This window comes from Tamandua tetradactyla, chromosome 4 (genome assembly GCF_023851605.1).
Source record: "Tamandua tetradactyla isolate mTamTet1 chromosome 4, mTamTet1.pri, whole genome shotgun sequence".
In the NCBI taxonomy this organism is placed as follows: Eukaryota; Metazoa; Chordata; class Mammalia; order Pilosa; family Myrmecophagidae; genus Tamandua; species Tamandua tetradactyla.
Window position 1 is genome coordinate 196842062 of NC_135330.1, and position 15869 is coordinate 196857930.

The window sequence follows — 15869 nt, forward strand, 5'->3', positions numbered from 1 at the left end:
TAACAATGGGTAAATACTATATTTTAATTTCAAATCTGAATTACATTTGAGAATTCCAGTCTGGATTTTCCAAAATTCCTCATTACCATAAACTCCTTAATAATTATCTCTCAACTTAAAAAAAAAAAAAGGAATTTAGAAAAACCATAGTTAAATACCTTTCTATTTATCTATTTAAGTGAAGATAAATAATAAGTAAAAAATAAAGGACCCACAAGAATAGAGACATATTAAACTCAAGCTGATGTAGAGATTCACCTCTTGAGAATTTTACAAGAACTCTAGTGCAAAAATGTAAAACCACGAAGCAGTTTTTGTGAAATTACTGGTCAAACTTCTATGTCTCTGTAAAGTCTGAAATGAAACCACAAGCAATCACAGATGGAAAAAAACTGACCTCCCTAGCTGGGTAGCATTTCATCAAGGTGGTATGATAGCTGATCCTTTGTGGAGAAACTTGTTCAACAACAAGAAAAATACAGGTTTGTGGATATCAGAGCAATTACTGATTTAGCGAGAACTTTGCCGACTGCCATTTATTTTCTGCCTACTTTGAGAGCAATCTACAGAAAAATATGAGTTTTATTTTGACTTCTCTTGCCCCTTTCCATCCGTGGGTATGAGCTGGAACAGCACAAGTTCATTTTTTAACATGACTATGTAAATTATAATTATAAAGGCAGCATCTGGCTTGTATTGGACTACTGAGGCTTGTGGAGATAATTTGAAATTTTCAGGTCTGGTACACCTGTAGCACAGGTAAACGTGGTTAGACATACATTGATTACAGAACTTTAAGTCCTGGCTTACTTGTAGGTGGGCAACACCTGGTCAGCAGCGTGCGGGCATTTAAGGGGCATCAAAAAGCTGGTTTCGATTCCTTCCTGCCATGGCCTGCCACAGCGCCCCCAGTGGCCATCAGAGGAATGGCTCCATGTCGTGGCCTCTCTCTCCAGACTTTGATTTACAGGATATCAGCAGTTACTAGGTAGAAAAAAGAAAGTTCTATATTCAGATGAGTTTGGAAAATCCAGGTTAAACAAAGTTAAGCAGGGTTCTTTGCTAAAAGTCTCAAAAGCTTTAAACAGGCCCCCTGCCTGGTGAATCTCTAAGAACAGATGACCGGGAACTTCCTGGACATTTCTGACCTGGAATGACTTTCAAAGACAGGCTGTCTGAAGGTGATGGGTTAGGACGCTGAATCCAGAAGTCCTGCAAAGGTGGACTGTGCAGTCCAGGGAGGGGTTAAACCAGCCTCAGCTGGTGCACACCTGTGATTTCTCTCACCTACACAGTGCTTTTAAAAACCTGAAGCCAACGTTTAAAAACTCAGAATGTTTCAGCATGAAAATCCGAGTTTCCCAAAGCACTGAAAGCAGGGACTCCAACAGACACTTGTATGACAGCGTTCACAGCACCGTCACGCACAATGGCCGAAAGGAGGGAGCCGCCCTCACGGCCACCAAAGGTGAACAGGTGCATGATATGTGGCACATACACACACCAGAATCACTGCTCAATGTAGGAAGGAACAGAACTTGCTACATGCTAAAATATGTACCTTGAAGACATGAACCTCGAAGATATCACGATACAAAAAGAGACCAGATGGCAAAGGACAAAGATTGCACGGTTCTACTCATATGAAATATCTAGAATAAGCAAATTCATAGAGGCAGAAAGTAGACTACAGGTTACCAGGGGCAGGGGGGAGAGAAGAGTGGGGAGTTGTTCGTAATGGGTATGGAGTTTCTGTTGGGGTGATGAAAAGTTCTGGAAATAGATAATGGTGATGGGAGCACAATGCTGTGGATATAATTAATGCCACCGAATTGTACACCTAAACAATGGTTAAAATGGCAAATTTTACATTATATATATATTAGAGTTTTTTAAAACCCTGAGATTCAGGCTGCTCTTGAAAACTCAGAGGCTGAGATAAATATGGACCTTAGTCCACTAGAAGTCGGGCAGCCACGGCCCCTTTTGGGAGAGGGGCCTCTTTCATGTACCGCAGTGTGTGCCGACTCCTGCCGTCTGGCCCCGTGACAGCCTGGCTCCTTTGTCTCACTCGGGTGACAGCGGAACTACCCCCTGCCCGCCCCCGCCCCCACCCCCAGCCCTTTGGTGGCACACACATGGAGAGGTGCATTCCATGGCTGAGAGCCAGCCCTGAGGTCGAGTCTGGGTGGGTGGTGGAGGGCAGGAAAGGCCTGGAGTCTGGAACCAAATACGCCCAAATGTTGACCATGGTTGTCTGGGCTGGTGGGGTTACAAAGCTCCTTTCTCTTTACTTTTTTGTGCTTTCCAAATATTCTGCAGCAAACAGGTTTTTCCTTTGTAAGCAGAAAAGAGGATTTAGAAAAACAATTGTATGGAGAGAAATGTGGGATGATTTTTGAGATTTAGCCTCTGTGGAAATACTTGTCTTCCATTAAAAGTTGTAATTGCTAATTAGTAGTATTACTAAGATGAGTAAGAGAAATATGAATTTGGTTCAAGAAAACAAGCATAAATCTGTTAGGAGAGTTAAGATCCTGTCTCTCAGCTATTCATCAGAAAATAATGATATAAATTTATAGTCATCTCTTATAGGGGTAAAAAGATGTTGGTTTGGCCCATATGAAGTTTCATTTCTGATATTTGGTCCTTCCAGAGCTTCTTCATATAAAATAGATTAACTTTTTATCTAGAAACTGATAAAAATAAGTAAGTAGATGTTTAGATAGATGCATCTGCGCTAATAGGGAGCCCGGGACACCTGAAGTGGGAAATGAAGGCCCATCTTTTGGGCTAAGATAGTTCCAACTTTTGACAAATGTCCTTGAAGCTAGTTATGACTCCAAAGTGAGTAACGCACTTGGATCTAAGGGTGTGCCCATTACTTAGTTACATTCACGCAAGGTATTGAGGAAAGAAGCAACCATGACTTTCCCTTGAAAGATCAGAAAATCAAGACCCTAGGAAATCAAATAGCTTGGACAATGATTTACCTGTTGGTGTATTCTAAGTTCAAAATGTCTAAATTTGGATTTTTAAGGTCAGGGAACTGTTTTTGAATCACAATGATTAAAAGAATCTTATGAACACTACCCTTTCTGCCTCCCCCCATAAAGCCCTAAGCATGTAAGAGAAAGCAAAAGCTGGAGCTAAGAACCAAAACCAACGGGCAATGTAAAAGTCTCCTGGTGCATGTTCGAGGTTTCCTGCCCAATTCAGTGCAGCATTTTTAAGAGGAAAATGGGCTAACCAAAGGGAAGTTTCCTAAGAGATGAAGGGCAAATGCTGTCAAAAGGAGAATGTGAGAGAGTAAGACTAGAAGAGCCCAGCCAGCTGGGAGTCTAAAGCAACAGCCCAGGACAGAGAATGACACCTACCAGTGGCAGTGGCAGCAGGAGTGTAGACGAGGACAGATGAGAGGCTGTGAAGGGGTAGAAGTGACACCATCTCGACAGTCATTGCAAGGTTTAAGGCTGAGGTCATCGGGTACACAGTGATGCCATTTTAGTGAGATCAGAAATTCAGAAACTCAGCAGCTGCAGGTTTGGAGAGTCCAGTTTTAGAAATGCTGAGATTCCACAGGAAATGCTCAGGATGCAGTTGAGTCTACAGCCCTAGAACGCTATGGAGAAGTGTGGGATGGAATGTCCAAGAACACGGGTGAAAAGGCCTACTGCTAGCGCCCAGCCGTGCTCGGTCCCAGCCGTGCTCGGTCCCAGCCGTGCTCGGTCCCAGCCGTTGCTCGGTCCCAGCCGTTGCTCGGTCCCAGCCGTTGCTGGCCAACCTGGCTTTGCCAACCACATCTCAGACCTTACGTTGGCTGGTTTCTGAACAAAATATTCTGAAAGCTTCCATTCTTTTATGCATGTAAGTTTCAGTTCAATCCCTTAACAGAAGAATAAGACATATATTATCTCTCCTTTCATAGGCCGTGTGGGTGCATCAAGGTGGGGGTCAGTACCGAAAAGGAGATTTCTTTATGTTGGACCCTCTTACCAAAGCGATGCACAACCAAGCCCAGAAAAATGTGCCCTTAAGCCTTTCCTTAATTTGAGAAAAGGCCAGGCAGTTACACTGGCATTTTGCTGAGACTTGCAAATTGCATGAGGAAAAATGCAAGTATAAATGCAGCTGGATTTCAAGCTGATTTCAAGGGCTGATTCTAAAGCTTTTCTAAAAAGGTACAGTCCAAATGACATTAAAAATGTATTTGAGAGTGTGCTTCTGCAAATTCCTGTGTCACAGTTTCTAGAATAAGTAAAGATGACTCAGGAGAAGGGTTATTTACTGGAGCCAGATTTTTAAAGCGCCTTTTAAATTTACAACTTGTTTAAACAAGTTGGAGCCAGTTTTTTAAATATAGACCATTCATTGTTTTTGTTTTTATTTTTTTAAGTGGGTACATTCCAGATGTCTAATTTATGACATTATTATATATTTTAAAAATATATAATAATGCCACCTTATTGTTTTTCCTTCAGCATCCCTATTCTCCAAGATTGGCCAATCTGTTTTTATTTTTTTAGCTTGTAACTGTAATAACATATATACAACTCAAAACATTCCCATTTTAACCACTTTCAAGTGTATAGTTCGTTGGGATTGCTTTCACAATATTGTGCTGCCATCACCAACATCCGTTACCCTGACTTGTCATCACTACGCACAGAAATTCTGCACCCACTAAGCTGTAACTCCTCCTTCCTGCCTGCTCCCTGCCTGTATTTGTTAGTTTCTGTTCTTTAGCCTGATATGCTGCCCTGTTGGAGGTACAGGACAGCTACCTTTGCTATTCCTGGGACATCTGGTGCCAGGGCACTCGGCCTTTGTACAGCTTCCCATCATCTGCCCGTGAACTAGCTCCCTCTCCTCTGCAGAGAGGGTGGTCTTCTCTGAGAACACACGGCCCCGGACCTTGAGGGTACACATCTGGAAAACGGGGTAAGTAGGAGGAATCAATGAGACAGGGCATGTCGGGCTCCGTGGAGAACTCATAGCACCTGGCCAGTCAGTATTCCACATGCAATAGCTTATGCATGAGCATCGCGTGTTCCGGGTGCAAACAGACTGGCCTCAGCTTCCAGCCAGCCTCCTGAAGACAGGCACACCATCTGTGCATGCTGTGCACACATACCTGTTGCACACCGTGTGTGATCTGCTCTCCTCAGAGCCTCCCATTTACCAAAAACACTCTCTTACTTAGCCCCACGGTGGAAACGGTGAATTGGGAAAGAGACCATCTTTATCATTTCTGTTGCACAGGTGAGGAAACTGAGGCATGAACCATTTAGAGGGTTGTTAAAAGTCACAGGGCCAGGCTGGCTGAGTTGAGATTAAAATCACAAAGGTCTCTTACAGGGGGCACCCTCCTGTGACCTGAAGGCCCATTTGGACCCTTTTGATGGAAATGCAGACTGTGAGGAGAGTCTCTTTCAAATGGACCATCCCACGTCTGAGCAGTCGCTGAGGGCCTCGGCCTTCTCTTTGTCCCTTGCCCAATGCCGCCCTCCTAGCATTTGATCTTTTGAACCCTGAGACTCTACCCTGCTGTATATTTGAGAGTGAAATACTTTTCTCGTGGCTTTGGGGGTTCTTGGGGAAGCATATATTTTTTTCTGCTATTTAATCATTATCTCAGACTTGTAAATATGTGTGACTTTTCATTTTTTACTAGAAAAAAGGTATGATCATTAAGCTAAGGAGGTTCAAGCAGTCCCATGGGCTTTAAAAAGTCATTTTGTACAAGCCTCTCATTGTTTTGAAGTTCGTGTGACGTTCCACGTTGACAAAGTAGTTCTAAGTCCCGGGAGGGAAACTGTCGGTGGTTCTCAGAATTGGTGAAATAACTTAATAAGCTAATATGTGAATAAGACTGCTGCTTATAATGCCTCTTAAGACAAAAAAAATCTGGATCAGGATTGCCAGATTTAGCAAATAAAAATGTAAGAGGAATCGATATTGCATATAGTATGATATATTTATATTTTAAAGTTATTCATTTTTTTATCTAAAATCCAAACTTAAGTGGTGTCCTGTATTTTATCTGGCAACCTCACTTTGCCAAAAGAAATGCTTTTTGGTCCAGAAAATCTGTTGTAGTTTGAAGAACTGTTGGCTGAAAGGGGAAAAGGAGGCTAGAGAAGGAAAATGCTGTTAGTGTGAAAGTATGTCCTCAGTTAGGTAGCGAGCCTAGCTGCTGACCTTTAACAAATAATGAAACCTACATGACATCCTGGAGAACAGAGTAAATAGTGATTTCAGGACCGACTCCTAAATCCTCTTTAATTGTACATATCTGCTTATTCCAGCAGTGGGGAGGGGAGAGGCAGATCTTATCTCCTGACTCAACTTGTACCAGACAGAGCACAAGAGATTGTGTGTGTGTGTGTAAGAGAGCGAGCAAGCTGACGGCTCCAGCCCTGGGGGATGGCTGGAGAGGATTAATTATGGCACGATTTCTGCCCGGTCTGTTGCAGAAGAGAGCACAGATCATTTCCACATAAATAGGGCAAGGGGGAAGGGAAGAGAGGACACAAATGCAAAATCCAGAAGAGACAGAAGGAAAATATGTCACGGGGCAAGCACAAGTCTTGAGTGAGGAAATGATGTTTGTTTCTCAGACCACCTAACCACTTGACCCTTCCTAGTTGAAAGCAAGGCAGAATCCACCCCCAAGGAGAAAAACCTTCGCTGCTACTGCTGAGTGGAGGCAGTCACCACTCCTGTGGCTAAGTGTGCCTGACCTCTGACCTCCCCACCTGACAGCCAGGGTGGTTGGAGACTCCCTGGCCAGGTGGGCTCCGGCTGGGAGGGCCGGGGCAGGGCGGGGTGGGGGGCGGGGCCCGGAGCCCCATTTCTCTCGTGTCTCCTTCTTCCGTCCACCTCCCAGCTGGCTGCCTGCCAAGTGAGAAATTGAATAAAGCAGGGTGTCCGTTCCGTGTATGTGGTTTGAAACAATAAGGTATGATGGAATGTAGGAACGATTCCCCCCAAAAACTGTTTAAAATTTCTGAGAGTGTGGGAAATAATAAGAAACATTAGACTTGCAATTTGCACCTGAAAAACATTCTGAAACAGGGTTGTGTTTGCCCCTTTACATTGCCCCAGTTAGCAGAGAAGCTTCCCAAAACCTCACACAGCAACCCTACCGCCACTTGTCTCTCTGCCCATAGCTCGAATTCCCTAGTCTTCTGCACCTAATGATTTTTTGGGATCGCTCCTCCCCTGTGCTATTAACTGTTGAAGGGAGGGGTTAGTTAGTAATTCTACACCTGTTGGATCCACGCCTACCAACTCGCTAAGCCTCCTGAACCAGTGCTGGCTAATGCGTGAGTCTGGGGCGGCGGCGGCGGCGGCGGCGGCGGCAGCTGGGTTTGGCGTCTCGCATTTGGGGGGAGAGCCGCAAACATATCTCCTGTAATGGCAGTTGATGACAGCAATTTATATTCCAGAACGAAGAACAAACTGAATTCGTCGCAAAATGACTGTAAATCATCAAGGCGGAGTAGCCTGCCACCTGAACTGCTCATAGGAAATGACATTAGAGGAAGACTTCAAAGAGACACCAAGAACTTGGAACCAGTTCACCTGAGGCGCCCAAGAAAGAGACCATCCATATTTCCAGGTAGGATTTGTTTTTAAACATCTGCCAGTTGAAAAAAGGAAGAGTTGTATTTCATTTGCTATGATCAGACGTGATACCTTTAAAAGTAACTTGGGACATGTTTGAGAGCTTTCAGTAGCAAAAAAAAAAAAATGTTTTAGTGGAGAAAATTAAAATAATTCTTCGGTTGGAAAGCATCAATCTTCATCTTTTAATTTTCTTTACTGTGAAACCTTTAAGGTTCTGTAAACAGACGCGATGTTGTTGATTGTCAGGGTCAGCAGGACCGGGGAGCTGCTTGGCTTGCAACCCTGAAGGATTCCATGCTGCATTTCTTCCTCTGGCTTATTTTCTTTATTTTGCAAGATTATTGGATTTGTTGAGTGAAGCTGATGTTCGTGTGCACCAGAAATTCACACCATTAAATACTCAAATGCATGCTTCAAATTCCTGTCTTGCATCAGAGCCTAAACCCATGTGTTGTAAAGGACTCACTTCAACAATGAGGATGGTGGAGTGTCTCCAAATGCAGAAGGCACTTGGGTTTCAACCTTGATAAAGGGGTGTCTGCCTTCGATGGCCATGTGTGAACATCACAGGTGTGCGGGTCATGTCAGAGACCTGTGGCAGTGGAGCCCAAGGGAGGTGTCGAAGTGACCTTTGGAGAATATAAACTATCAAGTCAATTTGATTTCAAGACTATTTGTTTTGGAATTTCCAGGAACAAAGAATTGGAAGTGGCCTTTTTGTGTTGTCATTGATTGATTGATTGGTTGGAGTCTTCTTTATAGGATAGGGTACACCAACTGCTGAAGCTAACTTGATCATATAAAATGAAAAACATAATTCAGTCAAGCTTTATTTCAGAAAAATGATATTGACTCACTAACAGCTGCATTAGGAAATAGCTAGGAGATGATTTAGAGATACATTTCTTAAGGAAAGTGTTGTCTTGAATTTCCTCTTGGTTCGGTGATGCTACCCCAGTGTCAAACTCTTCTGTTGGAAACAAAAAAACCCTCCAGCCTGCAATGGGCCAGAGGGTGGAAGTTTGTGAGTGTGTTGGAAGAGAAGGAATAGGGTAACATGGAACATGCTGGAAGGGAGAACATTTAATTATCCAAAATATCTAAAAAAAAAAAAAAAAAATTCAGTCCCTGTAGTTCTGCTTTGCTAGATCTCCTGAGGCTACCACGATGCTGGAGCCTGTCTTGTTTTCCTGAGATTGCCTGGCATGACACGCTTCCTTTGAGTTGGCCCACTGGCAATCCTTCCGGAACCTTCTCCCAAGTCTGCTCTTCACTTTCTGCTTTTTTCTCTTTTCCTTTATTCTTTGGTTTAACACATCTGGATCCATGCACATTATAATTTACCCTGTTTTTATCTGCCACCAGCAACACAAGGTATGCCCATATCTCCAGAACGTTTCTCCTTCCTTCCAAACAACCAAATCTCAGGAGCATACCTTCCCCTCACTTACCACCCTCCACCACAGCCAGGAGTCCTGGTTTTCCCTCTCTTTCTATAAGGACACCTAGCTCTAGGCTCTTAGCTACAGCTACAAAATTGGGGCAATGCCTCGTAGCTTGGACCTCACACAAGTCATCATCTCTAAGATCTCGAGTAGTCATAATTATATTAACAGGACAGAGTAGTGGACAGAGTACTGAACTTAGGAGAGCTGATTTTTGTCTAGACCATGTCCCTAAATGGCTATGTATGTTTTCCATGCCACCTCACTGACCCCGTGGCCTTCAAGTATGTCATTTGTTTCTGCCTATTTCAGTCCCCATTCATCCCTCTCCTAGAGAACAGCAGCTGGAGATGGACTCTCCCTGCCCCCCACCCCCAGCCTCTCTGCCCTATTGATGTGGAGTCATCAATAGAGAAGTTAGAAAAGTTATCTGCACAAAATTTGAAAAATATCGATAACTTGATATCTAAATTCCCTTTAAACTAAGCTGTGACTCAGCATCATGTGGCGTGCACTAACGTCTTTTTACCATGAAAGACTTAGAAACCCCAGTGGGCTGCAAATCCCACCACAGCTCCCAAAGACCACCCAAAACAGAAGCATCCACAGATTGTGGATCATCATTTATGTTTATGCAGCTATGGAGTTGCACGTGAGGAGCAGATCTAATAGCTGTGGAACCTGAGAGTCAGAGAAATAATGATAAGACATCTCAAAAGTAATCATTGGCATAGCTGGGCTCAGACCTGGGGTGTTTGACTCCAGCATTGAAGGTGTTTCCTCTCTGTTAATGTTGCACTATAATGCCAACTGTTATTATCAATTGTCTGATGAGATTCAAGACTTGAGGACAAACATCAGTGTCTCAATCAGCTTTCATTCTAACTTTAAACACACACATGTGTATGTGCATGCACTTTATTTTCTTAAAACCTGGTCCTCAAGTCTCATATTTTCAGTCCTGCTCTGAATGATTGATCCATTCATTCATTCAGGAAATATTCATGCAGTTCTTGCACTGTTTAAGATAGACCTTCAGGACTCTAGTTCCATGTTACCCTTCTGTTCTCACCTACTTCTCCTCTGAGAGCCATCTCACACATCAGATCTAAATCTGTTTGTTTCATTCGCTTGCTTAAAATTCTTTAGTGGTTACCACAGCTGTTAGGATAAAATTCAGATTCCTAAGGTGAAGTACCAGTGGCTGTCCCCAGCCTCATCTCTTCCCACTTCTTTCCTTTGAATTTCAACAAACTCAGGCCTAATTTCAGATGCCTCTGGACCTTCTCCCTGCTGCATAACCCTACTCTCAGCCTCACCCAATTCCTACCCTGGTTTCAGATGTCAGCTTAACATCCCTTCTTCAGGGAAGTTTTTTCTGACCCTCGCATCTGGGTTGGGTCCATTCTCTGTACTTCCCATAACACTCGGACTTTCCCCTTTCATAGCACTCGTCTCAATGTATTGTGATGTGATGACCTGTTGATTTGTCCATACCTGCCATTAGCCAGTGAGCCAGGGACCATATCAGTCCTGTTAACCATTATATCCCTGGTACTTTTTACAATGCCTCACAGGTAGTATGTACTCAATAAATGTTTAGTCAGTTGACTCAGATTGCACTGAATTTTTCTTGGCATGTCTCCTAAAGATGTCTTGTGAGCGCTGCCTTCTTCCAGATTTTGTTTATGCTTTTCTTCCTCACCTCCCAACACCCAAACACCCCCACCCACCCGCATACACACACAGCTGTGGGAGATGGACTCTTCCCGCCCCCCACCCCCAGCCTCTCTGCTTTGTCCTTTCTTCCATCTCCGCCTGGGCTTCAAGGCTCAATTCAAGTCTCCCATCTTCTGCAATCAGGCAGTCTTCCTCTCTGGCCTCTGATAGGTCTTGATACCTGCCACCTTGGCCTTAGTTTTGTTTTATGTTGTTAACTTTCTGTTTGTATAGAAACTCTTTAAAAACAAGAATGATTCCTTCTACTTCCTTGAGGGTCCCCGTGGTCTGGAAAGAGGGAATCACACAAAGTAGGTGTCTAGTCAACATCTGGTGGTAAGTTAATGAATTTGCGGTGAAGCTGTCCCATTTCCACAGGGCCTGCCTGACTCAGGCTCCAGGAAAGACTTAGTCGGCAAATAGAGACCATCAAAGGGGGACGTCTTTAGATGATTTCCCATCATGGCATGAACTGCTGGTGAAGGGGAGATGCAGGTGTCAGTCATCTCAATGTGCCATCCTTCTACGGATCCATCCATGCATGCGTTCATTCATTGAACACTGTGTTAGGGCTCTACTATCTGCCAGGAACTATTCTGCACCTTGGGAAGAGTGCAGAAAATAAGGCAGCTCTGGTCTAGGTGGCTGGGAAAGGCTTTTCCTAGCAGGGTGCTCTGCCTGATGCACAACTCAGCAAATGCTCTGAGATGAAGGAATGAATGAACATCATACTCACAGCAGTGACTCTTTCTATAAGAAAACCTACCCATTTAAAAATTGTATTTATGCGAAAGCTAGCCCTTCTCTCCCCTCAAAGACCCGTGCAGAACCCTCAGCAATGGAGTGTGAGTGTTAGTCACTGATCCAAGCGTCCACAGACTCGAGTCCCGCTGCACCAGGCATTGGTTCTAGCTGTACCACGCTGCCTGGTTTCTCCCTCCTCCTGCCAGAGCTCCGGCAGCTGAGCTCACCAGTAGTGGGCCCCGTGCGTTCCCAGAAAGCACACGGAGGAGAGAAGTGGTCCTGGGAGGTACCGCACCCCTCGGCCCGTGGGATCAAATGAACATCTCACCCAGTGCCGGGAAGAAGGTGGCTCGGGCTCCCAGGTGGAATGTGTCGTTCATTCACCACCCTTAAGCAAACAGGCTGGTGTGTGTAATCAGCTAGTTCTTAAAATATCCTACTGGTTTTGCAGTCACCTGTGTAAAAGCAAGGCCACCTCTGCTTGGAGGGAGCAGGCAGCTGCGCGGCCTTCCTTCCTTATTGCTTAGTCAGAGGGCCAGCCCAAGGAGGACGGCGCGGGGCAGAGGGGGCCAGGTGCAGGCTCTCCTCACTCAGACGCCGCAGGTGGGCTAACATGTCTCATTTTTAATTCAGATTTCTGTTCCGACGGGCAAGGTGGTTTTTACCCTAAACAGCTAAAAAAGAAAAAAAAAGCTATTTAAAATCATGTTATTTTTATAAATGGACAGGTTTTGAACCAATCTAAAGCCTTACTCTTTTTTTTACTGTATGTAGGGTTTGTTTGTTTTTTCTCGGGGGGGGGGGTTGGTTTTGTTTTCCTCATTTTTAACTCTATTTTATTACAACATCAAGGAAAATAGTTGCAGGAGAAATGGGACCAGAGATAAACATAGAGTAAGTCACTCACAATCTCATTGTTTTACACCATCCTACGAAGGTATAAATATCGTGAGGTTCTGTCCATGCACTTTAGGTTTGCTGGGTGTGTGCAGATTACATGGGGCTGCCGGCTATTTAGGGGTGTTCTTTTAATTGCTTGACAGATGAGAGTTGACTTTGGTAGCTTGCAGCGGACTATGAAGGGGCTCTCTGGCTAGACCTGAGACCCAGCCGTTTTCTTCTGGAATTTTCTGAACCGAGACTGAATGGGCACCGCTGTGCATTCTGTCTCTGGCATAACCACATCAGTGACAAATTCTTCTTAACCTTTCTTCTGTCCATTATTTTCATCAGATCTTATCCTTCCCATTGGTTGCCCCAGCACCTCGTTGCTCATTCATGTTGGCTTTAAAACAACAGTTCCCGGATCTCCACAGCTCACCCAGGGGAACTGCTCAAAGGTTGCTGTGTGTGTAGGTTTTTACTGGAAATATGGGGTGTCATAAAAACAGTGGCGGCTCGGTGCCTCCTGCCTCCTCGGGGGAATGGCATCCGTCCAGGCTGCTATGGGGCTGGGGTTTTCTATCACAAGCCAGGGAAAGATGCTCTGCAATTAGACATACCACCTCACTTATTCTGTCATTTTGGGACCCTGAAGATTAGACTCTTTGATGACATCTCAGCTGTGCCTTCAAGGCACATGGAGAACTTGGTCAGGGCCTCTGCTGGTTTGAAGCTATTATGGACCCCAGAAAAGCCATGTCCTTTAATCTTCATTCAGTATTGCTGGGTGGGATCTTTCTGATTGTTTCCGTGGAGATGTGGCCCATCCAATTTGGGTGGTAACTTTTGATTAGGTGGTTTCCATGGAGATGTAGTGCTACCCATTCAAGGTGGGGTTGCTTACTAGAGCCCTTTAAGAGGGAACCATTTTTGGAAAAAGCTTTAGAGCCACCAGAACCAACAGAGCCTATGCAGCCAGAGACCTTTGGAGATGATGAGGAAAATATTCCCAGGGAAGGCATTGAAGAAGCCTGGAGAGAAAGCTAGCTGATGTTGCCATGTGCCTGTCCAGCTGAGAAAGAACCCCCAAATTGCATCAGCCTTCTTGAACCAAGGTGTCTTTCCCTGGATGCCTTTTTTTTAACATTTTTATAGCCTTGCCCTAATATGAACATTTTCATGGTCTTAGAACTGTAAACTTGCAACTTAATAAGTTCCCCTCTTTAAAAGCCATTCCAATTCTAGAATGTTACATCCTGGCAGCTTTTATGAACTAAAACAAGGCCTCTCCAAACAGAAAAAGTGTGCTTCCTGGGATTGTTTTCCATTGCATCAGGGTATAAGTTGGCACAGTGGTTCCAGCTGATGACAGCAGAAACATGTCTCCTACCCCTGACATTCCTGGCATTGCTGGAGAAGTGTTGGAAGAGCCAGGCGAGGTGAAAGAGGAGCCAGCGAGAAGACGTGCGTCACCAACAGGCATAGCCGCACCCCTGCTCACCTGGTCCTACAGCTTCCTGCAAGGACAATGTGACTTCCTGAGACAGCAGTCAACTCTCAGGGGCCCCAGCACAGGGAGTCTCAAAGGCAAGAATTCAAATCTTCTCTCTCACAAAAGGATTTTGGCCCAGGAATTTCAGAAAGTAGATATCTATCTACTCCAACTGGGTTCAAGTTCTGATCTCCCATCTTACTAAGCATATGACTTAGGACAAGTCACTCAGTCTCTTGGGACCTGCGTCTTCATCTGTGAAATGGAGATGAAAACACCAGTCTCTGGGTTTTGTTAAACTCCGATGGGATAATGCATATCTATGAAATGATACACAACTGGAGTTGATTAGGTTATTCTTATTTATGGTGGTATTTAAAGGTTTTGTTTTAAAAATACTTAGTACTTTTTTTGCATTGGGGTGAGAGAAGGGATTATAAAACTTTTGCAAATTTGCATGGTTAGAATATAATCCAAAGTTGCTAATCAGGTCCTAAAATACTTAGGCACTACTAAAAAGATCCATTAATTTTCACTCTCTTGCCAAAAGAAGGATGGCATGGAAACTCTTCTTTACAATATGAATACTTACTTAATTTCCCCAGGCTAGCGCTGGACCTGGCAGTGCTGTCAGGCAATGCCTCTGCCCACAGGTCCATGGGAGCTGCACCAGTGACTGCGTTTAATGACCTTACTTGTCATCTTACTCTAGTTAAAATTTTTGCCCAGTTTTGCCCACTTAATTGCTTTGGAAAGTTCGGCCCTTAAGCATTTTTGAAATAAAACTTGGAATAAGACAGAAGAGATATAATTGGTTTGCACTTGTGATTTTAGAAACTATCTTGTATATAATATTGTAAATACCTTTGCCTAAATATTGGGAGTTTGAACTTTGAAAACTTTTTGAAAGTCAACATTTAACATTTTAATTTAAAATTAGATATTTACAGCGTTTCTTTGTCGAAAATATTCAAAAAAGAACAACCACAAAGTATCCTGTTTATTTAAATAATCACTTGTACCATGAATTTCTTAAGGGGGCTAGGGTTTTATTTTTTGTTTTATTAAAACAAAAGCAAACTTTTGATGAGGCCATTAGTAATCACCTAGTTATTTTTAAATAAGGAAAGCAAAAATCCTAATACTGTCATATTTATAGGAAATAATAGAACCTACTGAAATCAGGTGCATGATTTCCAAGCAGGGAAAGACTGGTTCTTCCCCTGTGTAGGGACTGGCTGCAATCCCACCATAAGCAGAAAGTATTAGAATTATAGCTTGACTTCAGACTTCTGTCATTTAAAAATAATAATAATAATACAGGCTTCTGAATTCAATACTTACCATTCAAGTATGTTGCTAAGTAGCTTAAACATTTCTGACCTATAAGGAGTCTATTTCCATTTATTGATCTGTAGCAAATATATAGCTCTGAAGATTGGACAGCTCCTCCCTCCACCCACGTTATAGTGTTCTAAATGTGTATACTCACCCAGACTATGCAAACAGTAAGTATTTTTACATCCAGGGGATTTTATATTTTCTCAACATACTTCAGGGGTGCTTTATAACCACCTGTAACTGTTTGCGTAACGTACTTTATAAAATCGATGGGGGTGGGGCACAACCACCCAGTTATTCAGTTGCAGAAGAAATGGCCACATCCCAACATTCTTTTGCTTCAAATACTTTGGGGAAAGTAGATACCTAAAGAATCTTTGCCTACAAAATGTTATTAGAATACCTCCATCCTTTCTTTGGAATCTAGAAAAAAATAGAGGCTGGGAGTAGGGGGTTAAAAAATGATTTTAAATGGATGCTCAGTTTTAGGTGACAAGCATGTAAAATCTCTAATTACAGGATGGTCAGAGGACTTGTCAGTCACCATTTAAAAACCTTCCAGTCCTAAGTGTGGCACGAATTAATCCTTTCGTGCTGATCACCTGATGGTAAGC

At 43.5% G+C, this 15869-nt stretch overlaps 1 protein-coding gene and 1 pseudogene across 5 annotated transcripts in view; one reads left to right on the top strand and one right to left on the bottom strand.

Moving 5' to 3' along the window:
* Positions 1 to 15869, top strand: part of FRY (FRY microtubule binding protein) — a 396935-nt gene that overhangs the window by 76152 nt on the left and 304914 nt on the right. For 2 of the 5 annotated variants that reach the window (XM_077158984.1, XM_077158986.1), the window contains exon 2: positions 7452 to 7624. Coding sequence is in view for 2 of the 5 variants with exons in the window: in XM_077158978.1 (XP_077015093.1) it covers positions 7420 to 7624 (205 nt within the window). In the remaining 3 variants the exon portion in view is untranslated. Of the gene's footprint in view, positions 1 to 4758; positions 4942 to 7359; positions 7625 to 15869 lie in introns of those variants that run through there. The other 3 variants (XM_077158978.1, XM_077158979.1, XM_077158985.1) reach the window with 2 other exon arrangements.
* LOC143679677 (calmodulin regulator protein PCP4 pseudogene) lies at positions 12634 to 12820 on the bottom strand (annotated as a pseudogene).